At 33.4% G+C, this 16,833-nt stretch overlaps 1 protein-coding gene across 1 annotated transcript in view; it reads left to right on the top strand.

Moving 5' to 3' along the window:
• The window catches only part of LOC138711782 (cationic amino acid transporter 4), a 100,360-nt gene that overhangs the window by 53,995 nt on the left and 29,532 nt on the right, over window positions 1–16,833 (top strand). The window contains exons 3-4 of the mRNA XM_069842985.1: window positions 3,644–3,892; window positions 10,747–11,121. Of these exons, the coding sequence (XP_069699086.1) occupies window positions 3,644–3,892; window positions 10,747–11,121 (624 nt within the window). The remainder of the gene's footprint in view (window positions 1–3,643; window positions 3,893–10,746; window positions 11,122–16,833) is intronic.

Below are 16,833 nucleotides of genomic sequence, written 5' to 3'. Positions count from 1 at the left end.
ATCACTGGTAACAAAGACTCATTGATATCCATGCTTTAAACCACTCTCTCAAAGGAAAATGATCTTCATGATACCTGATAACTTCAGTTATGGGGATATGAAAATTATGGAATTATTATTTCTATTAGTACGGTAGCTAGTTTGATTTTTTATAATTGAACCAACCTCCCTCCTCTACGGATAATACGCGAAAATTGCAGATTTGATATTGCTGCTCATGAAGAAACACAGAAGTAGATTATGGAACACCAGAAAATAAGTATTAATGTTATTATTATTATTATTATTATTATTATTATTAATCAAGAAATTGTGAAATGCTAGCAGAGAAGACCGAATCTCTGTCCCAAATATCATAATGAGACTGTAACAGGCCAGTGAGCCCTAATACTTGCATGTCGATGATGATGATGATGATGATGATGATGATGATGATGATGATGATGATGATGCCATAAGCATCCATCAGTGCTGGGTTTCAAGAGGACCTGAACCTGGTTCTCCAATGTGGAAAGCTATTGAGCTAATGATGTGCTAATTATACAGATTGTAGATTTTTCACAAATTTAGGCGACGGTTTTTGATAGTAGCTTTTGACTGCACTCACACAAAAGTAAAAGTGAAGGACTGTAATGTAACAGAAAGTTATAGACTACATTGAAGTAGAAAATAATCATCATCATCATCATCAAGGTTTAGGCCTGATGGCCTGTTCCTTCCTCTTGGAAAGTGTCCTTCCTAGAAAATTATTTTTACTGAAATATATATTCAACTTGTTTTGAATAGAATTCAAATAGCAAAACATAATGTTGACAAGCGAAAGATTTAAGCATACCATGCGTTAAATAAAATACAGGATCCGGCAGAATGATCTCCCCGGTTTGAATTGGCCGCCATACAGATTTCTTGATAGTCGTGCTTGAGTGGCATATATCTTTGAGCAGCACAAGCCATGCCATTTCAGTTACCATCAGGTGAACATCGTGCGTTTGTTGTTGAGCTATTTTAAAAAATGACGACTGTAATTGCAACACTAGGTCGATACGAAAGAATTTCTGATTAAAAAACCCTACTGATATAGGTGAGAAATGACAGACAAAAGGTTCAACTTTCAAACAGAAGTCGTTCGGTAGATGTCGCAATGTTTGGGCTCCCGAGAATATTGCAATAGTGAGGCATACTGTTACCACATCTCCACGACGTTCAGCCATTAAACACTCTCTGGTATTGGGAATATCTGATCGGAGTGTCAGACGAATCTTATACCTAGATCTCAAGTTCCATACCTGCAAAGTTATGGTGGTTCAGGAACTTCGGCAATGTGGCTGGCTTAACCACCAAGATGCTTGCAGACCATTTTGGAAAATGTTCCAGGCAATGCTGTTGTGCTCAGTAATGACTAAGCTCATTTTCTCATTTTCATTTGTCGAACTGCGTCAACAAACAAAACATTCCATACTGGTCCCCAGAAAACCCTCGACCTTTCCACAGGGAGCGTGTTACTGTTTGGGTGTCCTGTTGCACAACTTGGAATAACAGAGCTATGACTTTTTGAGGAAGAAGGACGCACAGTCACTGTTTGAGGAGTGTATAGCTCATGAGGGTAATATTATTTTCAAACAAAGTGATGTCAAAATGGCAAATATTCCTCTGTAAGATGATAAAACAAAATTTTGAATAGGATCTATGTTGTTCTTGTTATTTATGTTTCTAATCGGGGAGTTCATTCTGCCAGTCTCTATAATTGAACGCTTAAGACTTTGGATACAATCACTTTCTGGAGAATGTCTCCTTGGTTAACGTTTTCTTCTGACTTTTAAAAATTAAATTTCATAGTATATACACATATTACTTGCAGTAGTACTGTATATCTTGAGCAAAAATGACTGATAGATTAGAATTGAGTACTGTCTAATGCGAGTGCACTAACAGTGAGCTCTACAATCTAGTTATAACACATCAGTTGTATTAAATGAGGTATGTGGTCAGTGTTTGTAGTTTGCCGTATACGAACATCTGTTCTTAATTATAACATTCACTGATGTCGCCCAGCACTCAAGAATTGCTGTCGTATAGTACCTGTTTCTACTGCCTCTTTCGTCCAATGTGTATTTAGGGAACGTAATGCTTTTGATAAAATAAGCAAACTGCACAGGTTAGCTGCACACAAAAATACTTCTTCTTCTTCTTGTTCTTCTTCTTCTTCTTCTTCTTCTTCTTCTTCTTCTTCCTATCACGTATTAAGCCTGGTGGCCTGTTACGGTCTCACTCCATCGTTTCAGTGAACAGCCCAAAGATCTTGTTCCTAAAGGGTGGTAATTTAGTGCTTGGCGTGGTACCCTTATTCTAGGCATCATGGATATATGAGATTTCCATTTCTGTATATAATTTTGAATTTTCTCTAAAATTGGGTCAATATTTAATTCTTTCAAAACATCCTATTTTTTTATCTAATCTAGTATAGCCAGTTCTCAAAAACTTCATTTCATTGGCAGTGATTCAGTGTTCATCAGATGTACGTATGGTCCAAGCTTCTCTTCCATACATGAGAACAGGTCTCGCCAATGTTTTATAGGCTTTAATTCTTGTAGGCCTATGCTTTTGAACAAGAGAAGGTTTAAAAATATTATTAATGGTATTCATTGCATAGTTAAAGTGATTCCGTTTTGTAGAAATATCTTTTTCTTCTTCATAGCTCAAATGATAACCCAAATATGTAAAACATGAGACCTGTTCTACAGGTTTATTATAAATGTTAATTTTGCTGCGGATATTATTTTTTCCGATGAATCCCATTACTTTAGTTTTATTAACTGAAATTTCCATCCCATATTCCTCAGAAATGAGTTGTAATTGGAAAACAGAACGTTGGAGGCCATTTTCAGAATCTGCTAATAATATTACATCATCTGCAAACAGTAATATATTTAACTTTAAATTTATATTGATGTTCAAATTACCATGTTTTGTTCTTGTCCAGTTTCTAATCATATGATTCATATATATATAGTAAATAGTAATGGAGATAGGCTACAACCTTGACGAACATCTTGAGTAATTGATTTCCACTTAGTTTGATTGTTTCCAGTACATACTGAAATATAATTTTCACAATATAAATTATAGGTTGAATTTATTAATTATTATTAAAATACTATTTGTTAATTAACTTATTATTATCATTATTATTATCGTCGTCGTTGCCATCTTTATTGTTGTTAATATTATTACTGTTTTATTATTATTATTATTATTATTATTATTATTATTATTATTATTATTATTATTATTATTATTATTATAGGTGATAGGAAAGTGATCTCATAAGTATGTTACATCCTAACATGATAGTTCGTTAATTACATAGATGTTTTAGTCTGTTACAGTTACCGGTATGTTTCAAAATATATGTAGCTGATTTTTCATTTTTTTTTTAACTAACAAAAGTTTAATTACTGGTACTTACGTTAAGCTGGGAGGCCTATATTGTATTTATAATCGAGAGGTTAATTTTAACACAAAACTAATTTAATTTTATTTGAAATAGAAGTGAAATCTTTCTAAAAGTGACGGTTTTATTTTATTATTATGTTGAGTCTTTTAAATGGTGTATGTTTTATTGTGTTGTTTTTTTTTATTCTAGGAGTGGGTCATATGGTCGGTGCTGGAATCTATGTCCTTACGGGAACTGTGGCAAAAGAGATTGCAGGTCCTGGAATTGTTCTGTCTTTTCTTCTGGCTGGAATGACATCCCTACTTGCTGCCCTCTGCTATGCTGAATTTGGAACCCGTATTCCAAAAGCTGGCTCTGCATATGTCTATACTTATATCAGTGTTGGGGAGTTCTGGGCGTTTGTAATTGGTTGGAATATTATACTAGAACATATGATAGGTAAGAACCAACATATTCGTAAATTATCATAAGACAATAGATTTACTGTAGGTGAGAATGATGTTCAAGTTTTCTCTCATGGTCTCAAATGCTGGAAAAATTCCTTCATTAAACGAAACACGTTTAACTTCACCCTTTCAGGCCTGATGTACATTATAGTGTACATTGTTTCTTTTTTTTTCTTCTTTTTTTCTTTTTTGGAAGTCTTCGATAGTTTTAAATATTTTGAAAAATTCAATGTGATAGAAATGGAGAATATTATTTTTGAAACATTTCTATACCTGAATTAAAAATAAAATTTAAAATTTTGGGGACCCAGGGGTCAAAATTGTCCCCAAATTTTGATTTTCTGTGAAGACTTGATTTGGGAATTTTGGATCCCCAGAATGATTATGTGACCAGTTTTTTTTTTTTTCAATTTTTTTTTAATATACATTCAGGTCTGAAGGAGTTAAGCTAAATTCTCATCTGATGCATCGAAACATACACACAGAATAGTCCTTTATCCATTTCAATGAAGACAAACAGTGATTGAAGAAATAAATTTATTGTGAAGTTCTATTTATACTTTATTCCTACATGACTTCCATCCTCGAAAATTCTCTCTCTGAATTCAGTTTGCTTTTCCTCTTAAGAAATGCACATTCCTCCATAATCACAGAACTACAGCGACTTTGTTAGAGTTTTTCTACTGACTACCAATATGTCTTGTTGATAAGAAAAAAAAACTTCCCCTCTTTACGACTTTTTTTTAACCTTGTACAGAGGAGGGACCCGAAAGCTTGCACTGCAGCCTGCACAGAACGATGTTTAAGTTTTTCTCTCATGGTCTCAAAATGGTTTCAAATGTCGGAAAAATTAAACGAAACACGTTTAACTTAAGATAAATTCTCATCTGATGCATCGAAACATACACACAAATGTCTCTGAAGTCACTATCCACTTCAATAAAGACAGACAGTGATTGAAGATATAAATTTACTCTGAGATTCTATTTATATTTTATTCCTACATGACTCCCCAGGGTCAAAGATTTTAAGGAAAAAGTTTAAGCAGAATGAATACGATCGACAGGAAGGAAAGATGTACACATGGACCTTCAAGAGTTCGTAGATAAAGTGATGAAGCATCTGAATTCAGACAACAAATACACTGCATACCGGTATTTAAATATAATGGATGAAGACAATGTACAGCTTTAGATATAAAAAATTATTGTAGTGTGAATTTCTGTAAGCCCACTTCGGGCAGCAACTGGTTCACGCAACTAGGGAAAGGATCTTAAAAGTATTTATTTCAGTCACTGACTTCACAGCATATGTTTAAGGTGCTACACCTTTACATTACGTATTTAAAGACGTATGAACGTTTTCGTTGGTCTACGCCAACATCATCAGATACGAAGTACATTTCAGCAATATCAGTGCTCTCTACATAATATCTACAAATACAAAACATATTTAGTGGCATGCATATTAAAAACCAACATTGCTGTGATACACATTGACATTCTATATGACTGCCTTGATTGTCACTTACTTAAAATACACGTATAGATTACAAAAAACAACATCTAAGAAGGCACGTCTACACTGATTAATTCTGATACTTGACTTGCGCCATACCACACGTTCATTACAATTACAGTATTGGATACCGACAATACATTGCCATATTGGAGGAACAGCATTAGCGACAAAATCAAATATACATCATTAATCAACATCAAACAACCCAACGTATAATACATTGGCATTTATAATAAAACCATATAAACTTGAAAAACATTCAAATAATTACGTGACACAAACCATGATACATACGTTTCTGAATGGTGGAAATATATATATTATTGTGAAACAAATAAGAATATAATAAATGTAATTAATGTAATTTTGCAACTCTTCACATTCATAATACTTTTTATCTTAGTTTTATATTTTATTATTTTTATCACTTTTAAATCATGTCATTTTATTATCTCATATGTGAAGACTTGCATTTATATATATATATATATATATATATATATATATATATATATATATATATATATATGTATGTAAATCAATATTTTTTGTAATCTATACGTGTATTTTAAGTAAGTGACAATCAAGGCAGTCATATAGAATGTTAATGTATATCATTGCAATGTTGGTTTTTAATATGTCTCATTTTGCATGCCACTAAATATGTTTTGTATTTGTAGATATTATGTAGAGAGCACTGATATTGCTGAAATGTACTTCGTATCTGATGATGTTGGCGTAGACCAACGAAAACGTTCATACGTCTTTAAATACGTAATGTAAAGGTGTAGCACCTTAAACATATGTGTGAAGTCAGTGACTGAAATAAATACTTTTAAGATACAATATAGATTTCTCTGAAAATTAAAAATGAATTGCAAAATAGGGAATGGATGTTTATTTTGCATCTAATTTACTCCTTAAATATATCACTGTTATAGATTTTTTATAACACTTGATCTATAAACTGATAGAAAAGCAACAAACAAACAAACAAGACAAGGTAAGAAAAGAGCGGAGTCTTGTATAAGAAACTCGTTCACGTGTAAACCTAAGCTCTCACGAAATCAACCGGAGTGTTCCGAACAGAATTTGACATGTGCCAGCCAGTCATTTTTTTTGTCTAAGATGGTCCATGTTACAGTGATTTATATTATGACTCATAAGTAGGAAACAGTGAAAGGACGAAAAATAACATGCAAGTGGATTATCTTTCATAACTGTCATTACTTAGTTGGTATGCTTTTAAATTTAAATTTTCAAAAATGGATAGGAATAAAAATGTTTCTTGTATTTGTGCATTTATTCATGTTTCTTTTGTTTTATTTATATAATGTTTAATACAGCAATCAATTCGCTTCATCTGTTAAAATTTGTAATTTCTTTTTCATAGTGACAGAAAATATATGTTGTTATTGTTTAGCTAACTGTTCGAAGACTGATTGTGTGACACAAATATGGCATTACTTATAAGTCAACTAAGCCAGGAGATAATGGGGTAGGGTGGCCAAGAAAATATATATCATCAGCAAAATCAAGATCTTCTAAACTATCTTTCATGTTTCAATGTTTCGTAGGTATCCCTCTCTTTCTGACACCCAGCATATTTCTCATTATCAGTAAGAAGATGGTCGGAAATAAAATGAATCCTTGCTGTAACTATTTGAAATTTCAATATTATAACTTGTAAATTTTCCTTCGTGTAAAATTCGATATTTAAAGTAGTCATCAACAATTTCTGGATCCCAAATTTCTAAGTTCTCTTGAAATGTAGATCTGTAGCATGTTATTTTTTAAGAGAATCCGGGGATCCATTCTCTCATCACATTCCTTCCATTTATGTATTACACAATGGGCTCAATTTTTAATTCTTTCAGAATGTTTTTATTTCTTAGATGTTCAATAATGAACATTCTACAGTCCACCTCATGGATCTCATCTTGGCCACCATCAGTCTTCAATCATTCAACTTCCTTAGAGTCCATCCCTCATTACCGTATGCCAGTAGCCTATTGGTCGTTCAAGTATTTCACAGGCACGAAACCTTGTGTATTTCTGTATTTGAGAGGTTTAAATAGGGCCTACAGTACCAATTACTATACCCGTAACTTTGATGAGTTTTGAAATTCTGATTGAAATATCGCTATCATTAATACGAGTAATATGACACATTATAGTTCAACTGAATGACTTTACACATTCAATTAATGTATTTTCTATGATAATTTTAAATGGACTTTGTTCTTCTACTAAAGATCCATCACTTTCATTTTGTTAGTAGATATTTTCATATTAAACTCTGAAGTAATTTGTTGCAAATTATAAATATCTCACTACATATCTCCGATTTGGCAATAATAATGCGATTGTCAGTGAAGCTTAATATATCTAGACATACATTTCTATTGACTTGTATTGCAGCATGATGACTCTCTGTCTGTATTTCAAGAATGAGATTCATGTATACCATAAGCAAAAGAGAAGAAAGATCACAAGTTTATCTAACTCCTTGAAACCCAATTAGATATTCCATATGCAATTTTTATGAAAATTTCATTATGACTATACCTATAAATTATAGGAAGAAATAATTTGGTTGGGTACATACTTTCTAATAGTTAGTTTTTGTTTATTTTATCAATAATTTTTTTAATGTATAAATACCAAATACTTTTCAATATTAAATTTTTTGTGCTTTTCATGGTAAAATTTATTATTATAGACATCGTCTGTCAGTTGTACTCATTATTTGATTTATAGGTATAAACAGAATAGTCCAAAAGAAAAAAAAACCTAAATTTATCTCCGAAATTGATGGTGGTCTGACGAATGCCATATGATAATCAGTGGACATGTCAATAAGGAGAACTGTTGTTTCCTCGGTTGGGAAAAAAACAGATGAGTATGCACATTACATCGGGAGAAAGTAACAGTGTGGGTCACTGTGTCTTGTCACGGCATCATTGGTTCACATTTCAATGTAAATGAAAATGGAAACAGTACTATCGCCACTAAACAAATGCACAGAGATCAAGTTATTGAATGTTTTCAGGGGGATTTGAAAACATTTTGTGAGCTAACCGATCCTGTTATGGGCAAGTGTTTCAACAAGATCGAGAAACTGTCTACACTGGTCACGAGAATGGGGATCTACACTTAGACTTTTCATGTTCTGCACGAAGTCCTGACTTGTCTTTGTGTTATGCGTTTTGTGAGAGATACTGAAAAAACAGTGTTTCATACCCATTCCACACGACGATCTTCGTGATAACAGCAAAACAGTTCTACAAAACATAACAAGGGAGCATTGTGATGCTATGGTCATTAGGATGGACACTTTAGAACAATATGAAATTTACAAACATACAAAACTCACACACTCACAGCCAATGGCGACTGATGATATTTTATGTATATAGGATATGAGATTGACGACTGAGGACCGAGACAGATACTAATATTAATAATAATATAATATTAGTAATAATAATAGTATTAATAATACAAGTAGGCCTATGTTAGTCTTTGACTCACCATTCTGGAACTGGCAATTTATTTGTAATGAAGTTCGATTCTCCTCCCCTTTTAGTTGCGAAGATGGCTCCTAAGCCATTGTAGTACTGCCCGATATTTACCAATACTCCGTTGTACATTTGCGCAATTAATTTCTTCTATATTTAAATCATTCTAAATAATCAAATACAACTTCAGATATTCTTTCGGCTGTCCTGTCATCTAAAAGTCCTATTAATTCTTGTATTTATTATAGCTTATTTTATTTATCTTTATGTAATTTTGTTTTTTATTCATTTTATTTTTTTATATTATATAATTTTAAATTATTTATTATTTCGTTTATTCTATTCTTTTAAAATAGACCAATGCATTTAAGAAGGCTTAGAAGGGTACTTGAAAATTCTTATTGTAGTCTCTGACAGAGTCACCATCACCCAGAAAGAAGGGTCGTAGTATTAGGATAAGTGGTTATATCCTCAAACGCAGTTAAACTCAAGCCATGCCCCTACCTCCGCACTCTCCCCTGTCCCCTAACTTCACAGCTAGAAAAAACAGTTTGCTGTAAGATATTTGGATGGTTCCTCGGAAATTATTTCTGAGCTGTGCAGTGGCAACAACTCACCACAGAAAGTGAAAGCGTGAAGGAAATTATTATGTCAGGACGCAATGAAAATCAAAATCTGTAATTAAAATGTTTTCTATCCTCAGAAGCACGAAATTAAACTGTAGGATCATCCTCATATCTTTCATGGAGGAATCACCACTGCTCACAGCACATCCTGAACACTGAACTGAATTTCAAAACACACACTTTTTTCGACACAATCATGCACACACCCCACCACAACAGGAAACCAGAAGATAGTGCTAGATCTCACTTGGCTTCGGACAATGAGGGACACTACCTCGAAACTAGTCAGCCGGGTATTTTTATAATATTAACACAAAAGCAGTTATTATAAATCAGTGATGCCATAAACATTAGCGGAAGGCATATAGAACACACTGTTGTACTATAGATATTTTGTTGTGTAATAGTACATTACGCAACGAGTCTATAATGGTAGTAATTAAGATGCGAGTATGTTTATGAAACGAGCGCGAGTTTCATAATTTTCATACGAGCGTCTTAATTACCATTATAGTCAAGTTTCATGCGACTTTTTATGCTCGACCATATTTCTAACTTGAAATTATTCATAAGTATTCATGTTATTCTTATCTGACTGAGGAGCGGAACTGACCTTGTGCAATACCTCGTAAATTGTGAGATGTGCGCAGACGCGAAAGTATTGATTTTTTCCGAGAAACAAATGTCGACACTGACCTTGATATAATCTAGAGAGTAAAATAAACATTAATCTTGATATAACCTTGAAACTGAATTAGACATTGAAAAACGAGATGACAAATGGAATTTATTTGAATATTATTTACAATTAACGCTAATTATTATAGTAAGAGAACTGACTTTATTTCAAATATAGGTGATTCATTGATTTATTGTTGTCTTTCAATTGCATATCCGAGAATAATCAATACTTGCGCTTTCATATTGCTACAATGGTATTTTCTGATTGGTGGAACACCTGAACTTTAATGAATAGGTGTACTTTAATGAGGTCCATTAAAGGGCTGCTACCAGGTGTATAATTACTACATTTCGGCATGGTCGAGCATAAAAAATATTATCAAACTGTTTCGATTACACTTTTTTTTGGATCAACTCATACATTCTTTCATTCGATGCGATGCATGTGATATTTAATATATGTAGCCTAATGCAATTTTTCCTTGTGTACATTTCAGGGGCAGCATCAGTGGCTCGTGCATGGAGTGGATATGTGGATTCACTCGTGGGGTTTGCAATCAGCAACGCCACTATTTCAACTGTCGGTGAAATGCATGAGCAATTGTTGGGCCGCTACCCTGACTTCCTTGCATTTGCAGTTTGCCTTGTCTATTCTTGTCTTCTTGGTGTGGGAGTGAAAGGATCAGCCATATTCAACAGTCTCTTCACTATTATCAACTTAAGTGTGATGATTCTCGTTATTTGTGGTGGTTTTTATTATGCCCATATTGAAAACTGGACGGCAGGGAAGGGCTTCCTTCCCTTTGGTTTCTCTGGAGTAATAGCAGGAGCAGCAACTTGTTTTTATGCCTTTGTTGGATTTGACAGCATAGGTATGTTGCATTAGCTGTTCTTGTTAAAGTGTTCATAGTTAAGACAGTTAAATTACAGTAGACTATACAGAGTGATTCACGAGGATTTACAGTCACTTACGGAGCTTATTTCCGAAGACATTCTGAGCAAAAGATGTCATATAAACATGCGTCCTAATCTCAGTATTTTCAGTTACACTAATTTGACATTGTTAGTAAAATACTGGTACCTTTTTTCTTTAGTTTTAAGGGTACTGGTAAATGAATATTGCAAATAGCGAAAGAACTATTCAGAAATATCATTTCTTTAATTGGCTAGTATTCTGAAGCTAAACATGTGTTGTTAATTGCTTTGTACAGATTTTGTTTTTCAATTTTTAACTAAAAATTACATCATTCTTACGCAAAGTCCACACCTGTGGAGTAACAGCGCATCTGGCCGCGAAACCAGGTGGCCTGGGTTCGATTCCCAGTCGGGGCAAGTTACCTGGTTGAGGTTTTTTCCCTCAACCCAATACGAGCAAATGCTGGGTAACTTTTGGTGCTGGACCCCGGGCTCATTTCACCGGCATTATCATCTTCATTTCATTCAGACACTAAATAACCTAGATGTTGATAAAGCTCCGTAAAATAACCCAATAAAAATAAATTCTTACGCACATATCACAACAAATGTTACAAATCATACGACTTTAGGAACTTGATTCTTTACAGTTTAATTCTGCATCCTAATTTACAGTCTTAAAGAATTTACCAGAGTGGTGTGATTTGTAACAATTAAGTGTCTAAGAAAAATGTATTAATTTTGTAGTTAAAAACCGAAAAAAAAAAAAAAAAAAAATCTGTACGAAGCAACTATGGAATTCACAACACATTTTTAGCTTCAGAATACTAGATAATTAAAGAAATTATACTCCCGAATAGTTCATTCTTTATCTGTAATATTCTTTTACCCTTGAAACTGAAAAATAATGGTATTTTACAAACAACTTCAAATTAATGTAACATTGAAAATACTGAGAATAGGACCCATACTTATATGACATTTTTTGTTCAAAATGTCTTTGGAAATACGCTTCATTAAGTGCAGTAACTTCTCGTGAATTACCCTCTATATATATATATATATATATATATTCAAATAAGATTTGTAACAGTTATAATGACCCACGATAATGTGTATTTAAACAGTTTTACCACAAATTTGGTCCACGGTAAAATACTAATTTTTACCGTACTCCATTTGTGTTGTATTTTGGTCCAAGGAAAATACTGATCTTTTACGAAAACACTTGATTTGTTATTCACTGATTTATAGTACAAAGTGGATCACTATAGCTTAGTGTCTAAGATTCAAACTCTGGGAGATCGTGCATGAAGATGGCATAGCAAACACAATGTGAATAGGAAAAGGGCATACACTTTTCAAACAAAATAATTACTGTATCTATGTACGTTAATAAGACAATGAGGTAAGGCTGTCCAATTTACTCTGTATTATTAAATTTATATTTTGATAAGACAGTTAATGAATAAAAATCATTAACAAAAAAATGGAAACAGTTTCTCTAATAAAACATTTCTTTACATGGATGCGTAAATTTTAATAGGAAAAACGTAAGGTGAATTACAATCTGAACAGATTACTCAACATACCTTAAAGTGGGGTGACTTTGAATGCTGAGGTGACTTTGAACAGTAACTTAGCACCTTTCTAAATTAAATGCTGTACCCAATTGCGAAAAAACTGTTTAATTTGTCAATAAATTAGTTCAGTTTTTTCGCAATTGGGTACAGCATTTAATTTAGAAAGGCGCTAAATTACTGTTCAAAGTCACCTCGGCGTTCAAAGTCACCCCACTTTACGGTACCCATGAGCCAACAACACTACAATGAAGAAGTAACACAATCAAATGCATAACACAAGAAAATGGTTACAACCCAAACCTAATAGACAACATCATAAGGAAGAAAAAACAAAAACTCAACAAACACAAAAACACACAAAATACAACACAAACACAAGAACTACATCACACTAACATACGAAAACAAAGACACACATAAGATCGCATCCTCATTCAGAAAACAGAAATACAACATAGCATACAGAACAGAAAACACACTACAAAGACATCTCAACACACGAATAACACAAACAAATAAATACAACCATACAGGCGTATACAAACTCATATGCAATAGTTACGACAGTTTCTACATTGGAGAGACAGGCAGATCATTCCAAACTCGATACAAAGAACACATTAAAGCAATAACCAGAGGACACAATACATCTACATGCCGAACACATAACTAATGCTAACCACACATACAATAACATAAATACAGACATGGAAATCCTACACATACAACCCAAAAACCAAAAACTCAACACACTAGAACAATATGAAATATACATAACTTACACACTAAAACACACCCCAATCAAATTCTCAACACACAGATCAATTTCAGAACACACACACTATTTGACTAAACTCTTCATCACACGAACACACCCACACAACAGGCAGCGATGTTGAGATGACGCCGCACAGAAGGCTCTGAGGATGGTGTCAAGCAGCACCGAAACAGCTGTAAGTCGCACATGCTTACATAATTAACACGAGTAAGATCGCCAATTAATCAATTATCTGAACAAATAATTAACGGTATCGTGCATAAAACTGTTAGAGGTATGAGGAATGCTTGAGGTTGAATGAAAAAAGAGCCAGGATGGTTTCTTCCTTTTAATTCATAGACATAAGTTATGAAAATAAGCTATACTGTGTGATGTACAGTCTGTGTTTCATCTAGACCTACAAACATATTACAGTAGTTTAAATAGCATGCGTTAAAATAGAGTCACACGTGCATTACATACTAAGAAGTGCTAAGAAGTAACGGAATGGTTTTAAGCCATTTAAAAAGGAACCGGGATGCCATCCCGCAGCATCGCACCCCACCTCAAGCCCTGGGTACGAGTATAACATGAAACATCTGGCTAGACATAATATGTCCAAATCTGTAGGAAGATAGGTAAAAAATTTACTGAGGAGTGAAACTGAAATAAACAGTATTGAACAAGCTTTAACTTCCGCACATTTAGAAAATATACTTACATTTTCAGAAAACAGACAAGATTCTAATAAGAAACTTCACAGATATATAATTACATAAATTATGTTAATATGATTAATTTTTGTTAAGAGTAACATTCTCCACTAATGTTATCTCCCCAGATATATACAGTAACAAAACCAATATGCATAGTCATGAACACAACAAGTTTTTAAAGAATTACATAATATATTAAACAGAAAAATGTCTGACATCTCAGTAGGAGCGGTCGTCCCTATTGTCCTCCATCTTGAGGGCACTTCTGACCTACTTAGTATAGAATTAAAAATTAAAAATCCACTGTACGACTGTAATATGAAAATTAAATCTTGAGTGGAAAAAGCATCTTCAGAACACTAAAATGAGAAGGAAAGACCATAAGCATTTGAGTTTCTAGGGACAGGAATGAAGTTCAATAATCAATGAAGTTGATAATAATAAATAATTAATATGGTTACTATAAAACTTATACCAATGTAAACATATTTTAACATTTCTGCTTCTTACATTTTATGATTTAGGTATATTAGATTTATTTATCTTTTAATAAATACGAAAACAGAGAATATTTTAATATAGAAGAAATTATAATTTTAAATTTTAATCATACTAACCTGCTTCAGACGACAGAAGTATACTTTGGTCTGAAAATCATGTAGAGGATGAGTTCGTATTGTCTGTGTGTGTGTGTAAGTGTACATATGTAGTAGTGGCGTACACAGAATTTTGTCAAGGGGAGGTCATTATTAAAATTGTTATAATTTACATTATCGATATTTTAAATTCTGTGTATCATCATCATCATCATCAATATCATCAGCTGACTTTTCACAGGGAGATGCGAAACTAGTTCTAGGAAGAATATTCGTGACAACATCACACTGCGACTGCGAAGAAACATTTGCCAATGTGAAATTTTCACTAACCTCGCGAGAATCACGACGAGACTTTTTGCTAAAAAATTGTAAAACTGAGCTTTGCGGTTGCTTAAGCATATCAAAGAACCCGGAACAATAATGTGAAGTTTATATTAAAAATATGAACTGTCAAATGCACAAAAAGTTAAACGAACTTTTTACAATAAAGTCAGAGCTCAAACTAACGAACGGATGAATACCGATCTTAAAATGAGTTTAAAATCGACAAATGCACAATATTTAACATTTACACTGCATAACTGTCATAACAACCTTTTCAATATGTATGTTTCACAAGTTATATTTCATATTGTGTCAGCTTTATTTTATTACAAGGTTGGTACTAGGCGTTAGATCTCTCTATAATGAAGATAACATTGTTATAATTCGAATGTGTCGCAGCACCAAGCACAGGGATTATATTGAAGAAAAGAGGACTACGCCTTATGTCGATGTAGATTTTGTTACCCTGACAGAGAAAAATTAGGGAAAGGAAAACGATTATGAATAAAAAAATACTCAAATCTAAATATGTTATTTTTTTCAATAAGTGTAAAGGGTGGGGGTTCAAACCCGGTAACCTCCCCTTGCATACGCCCCTAATATGTAGATACCGGTACCGGTTGAAGGGGGGTGTGAGTGTGTGTTTTCGAGAGAAAGAGAGAGTGTGTGTTGTCGGAAGTACATATGCGTGTGCAAATAGATGAACGCTTGGGTAAATCAGTGTATGATATGTACCAGTATTTATATAGATACCGGTACCTACATATATGTGTAGACGAATGGGTGGTTAAACAGAAAAGAAGGAAGTTAGTAGTTAGATGAAGAATTCGAGAACTCTAGAAGGTTCGGAGTTTACATTGCATATGTGTACAAATATTGTAACATTTGCTATATCTACTGTAATAATTAAGAGCCCTGATTTATATGTACTACGAAGTAGCACTATTGCTATTTCGTCTATATTTAACCACGTTCCCATATGCGTCTGATATTAGATATTTCTGAATATTATGCGTGATGTGGGAAACAATGCAAATTATGTCCAATCACACAAGCCTTTAAAAAAGATAAATCCTAAATATTAACACGGTAAAGAAGTTAGAAATTTAATCAGCAAGATAAAACAAATTGAAGACAGCATCTCTTGATAATGGTAACTTTCATGTGTAAGCTTAATACGTTCAGTGCATGGTTCAATAAGTGTGTACATTACTTGCCTCCTTTAGGTATTATTAGATAAAGACTGGAAGTTTTAAACTTCGTAATGCTGTAACCTATGTAGGCCTATGCTTTCTCAACCGTAATGTAGCCTACACCACATACCGGTACCCAAATATTCGAGGATTATTTCATAAATCATAGCAACTACATTATATCAGCCAATGAAATTGCAGGAATAAAAATCCACTATATGCGATTGAAGGTCACTGGAATGTGCTTCGCAATGCTAGTACCAAACTGGGTCCAGGTACAGGAGACAATGGTTAAGGTATATTGAAAGAGGTGTAAAAGAAATCATTGTTTTATTATGCACAAAAGGAAATAAAGTACATTACTCACAGCTAACACACTTCAAAATAATCCCCAAGGCTTCCACACATCTTTGCCAATGATGATGCAGGCATTGAATACCATCGGCTGTGTGTGATTCGTCTATGTGTACCACCTCTCTTTGAAACGCTGTTAAGAT

Source organism: Periplaneta americana, chromosome 13 (assembly GCF_040183065.1).
Source record: "Periplaneta americana isolate PAMFEO1 chromosome 13, P.americana_PAMFEO1_priV1, whole genome shotgun sequence".
NCBI classification, from domain to species: domain Eukaryota; kingdom Metazoa; phylum Arthropoda; class Insecta; order Blattodea; family Blattidae; genus Periplaneta; species Periplaneta americana.
Note: the sequence above shows the minus strand (reverse complement) of the source record. Positions and strands in the feature narration are given on the sequence as shown.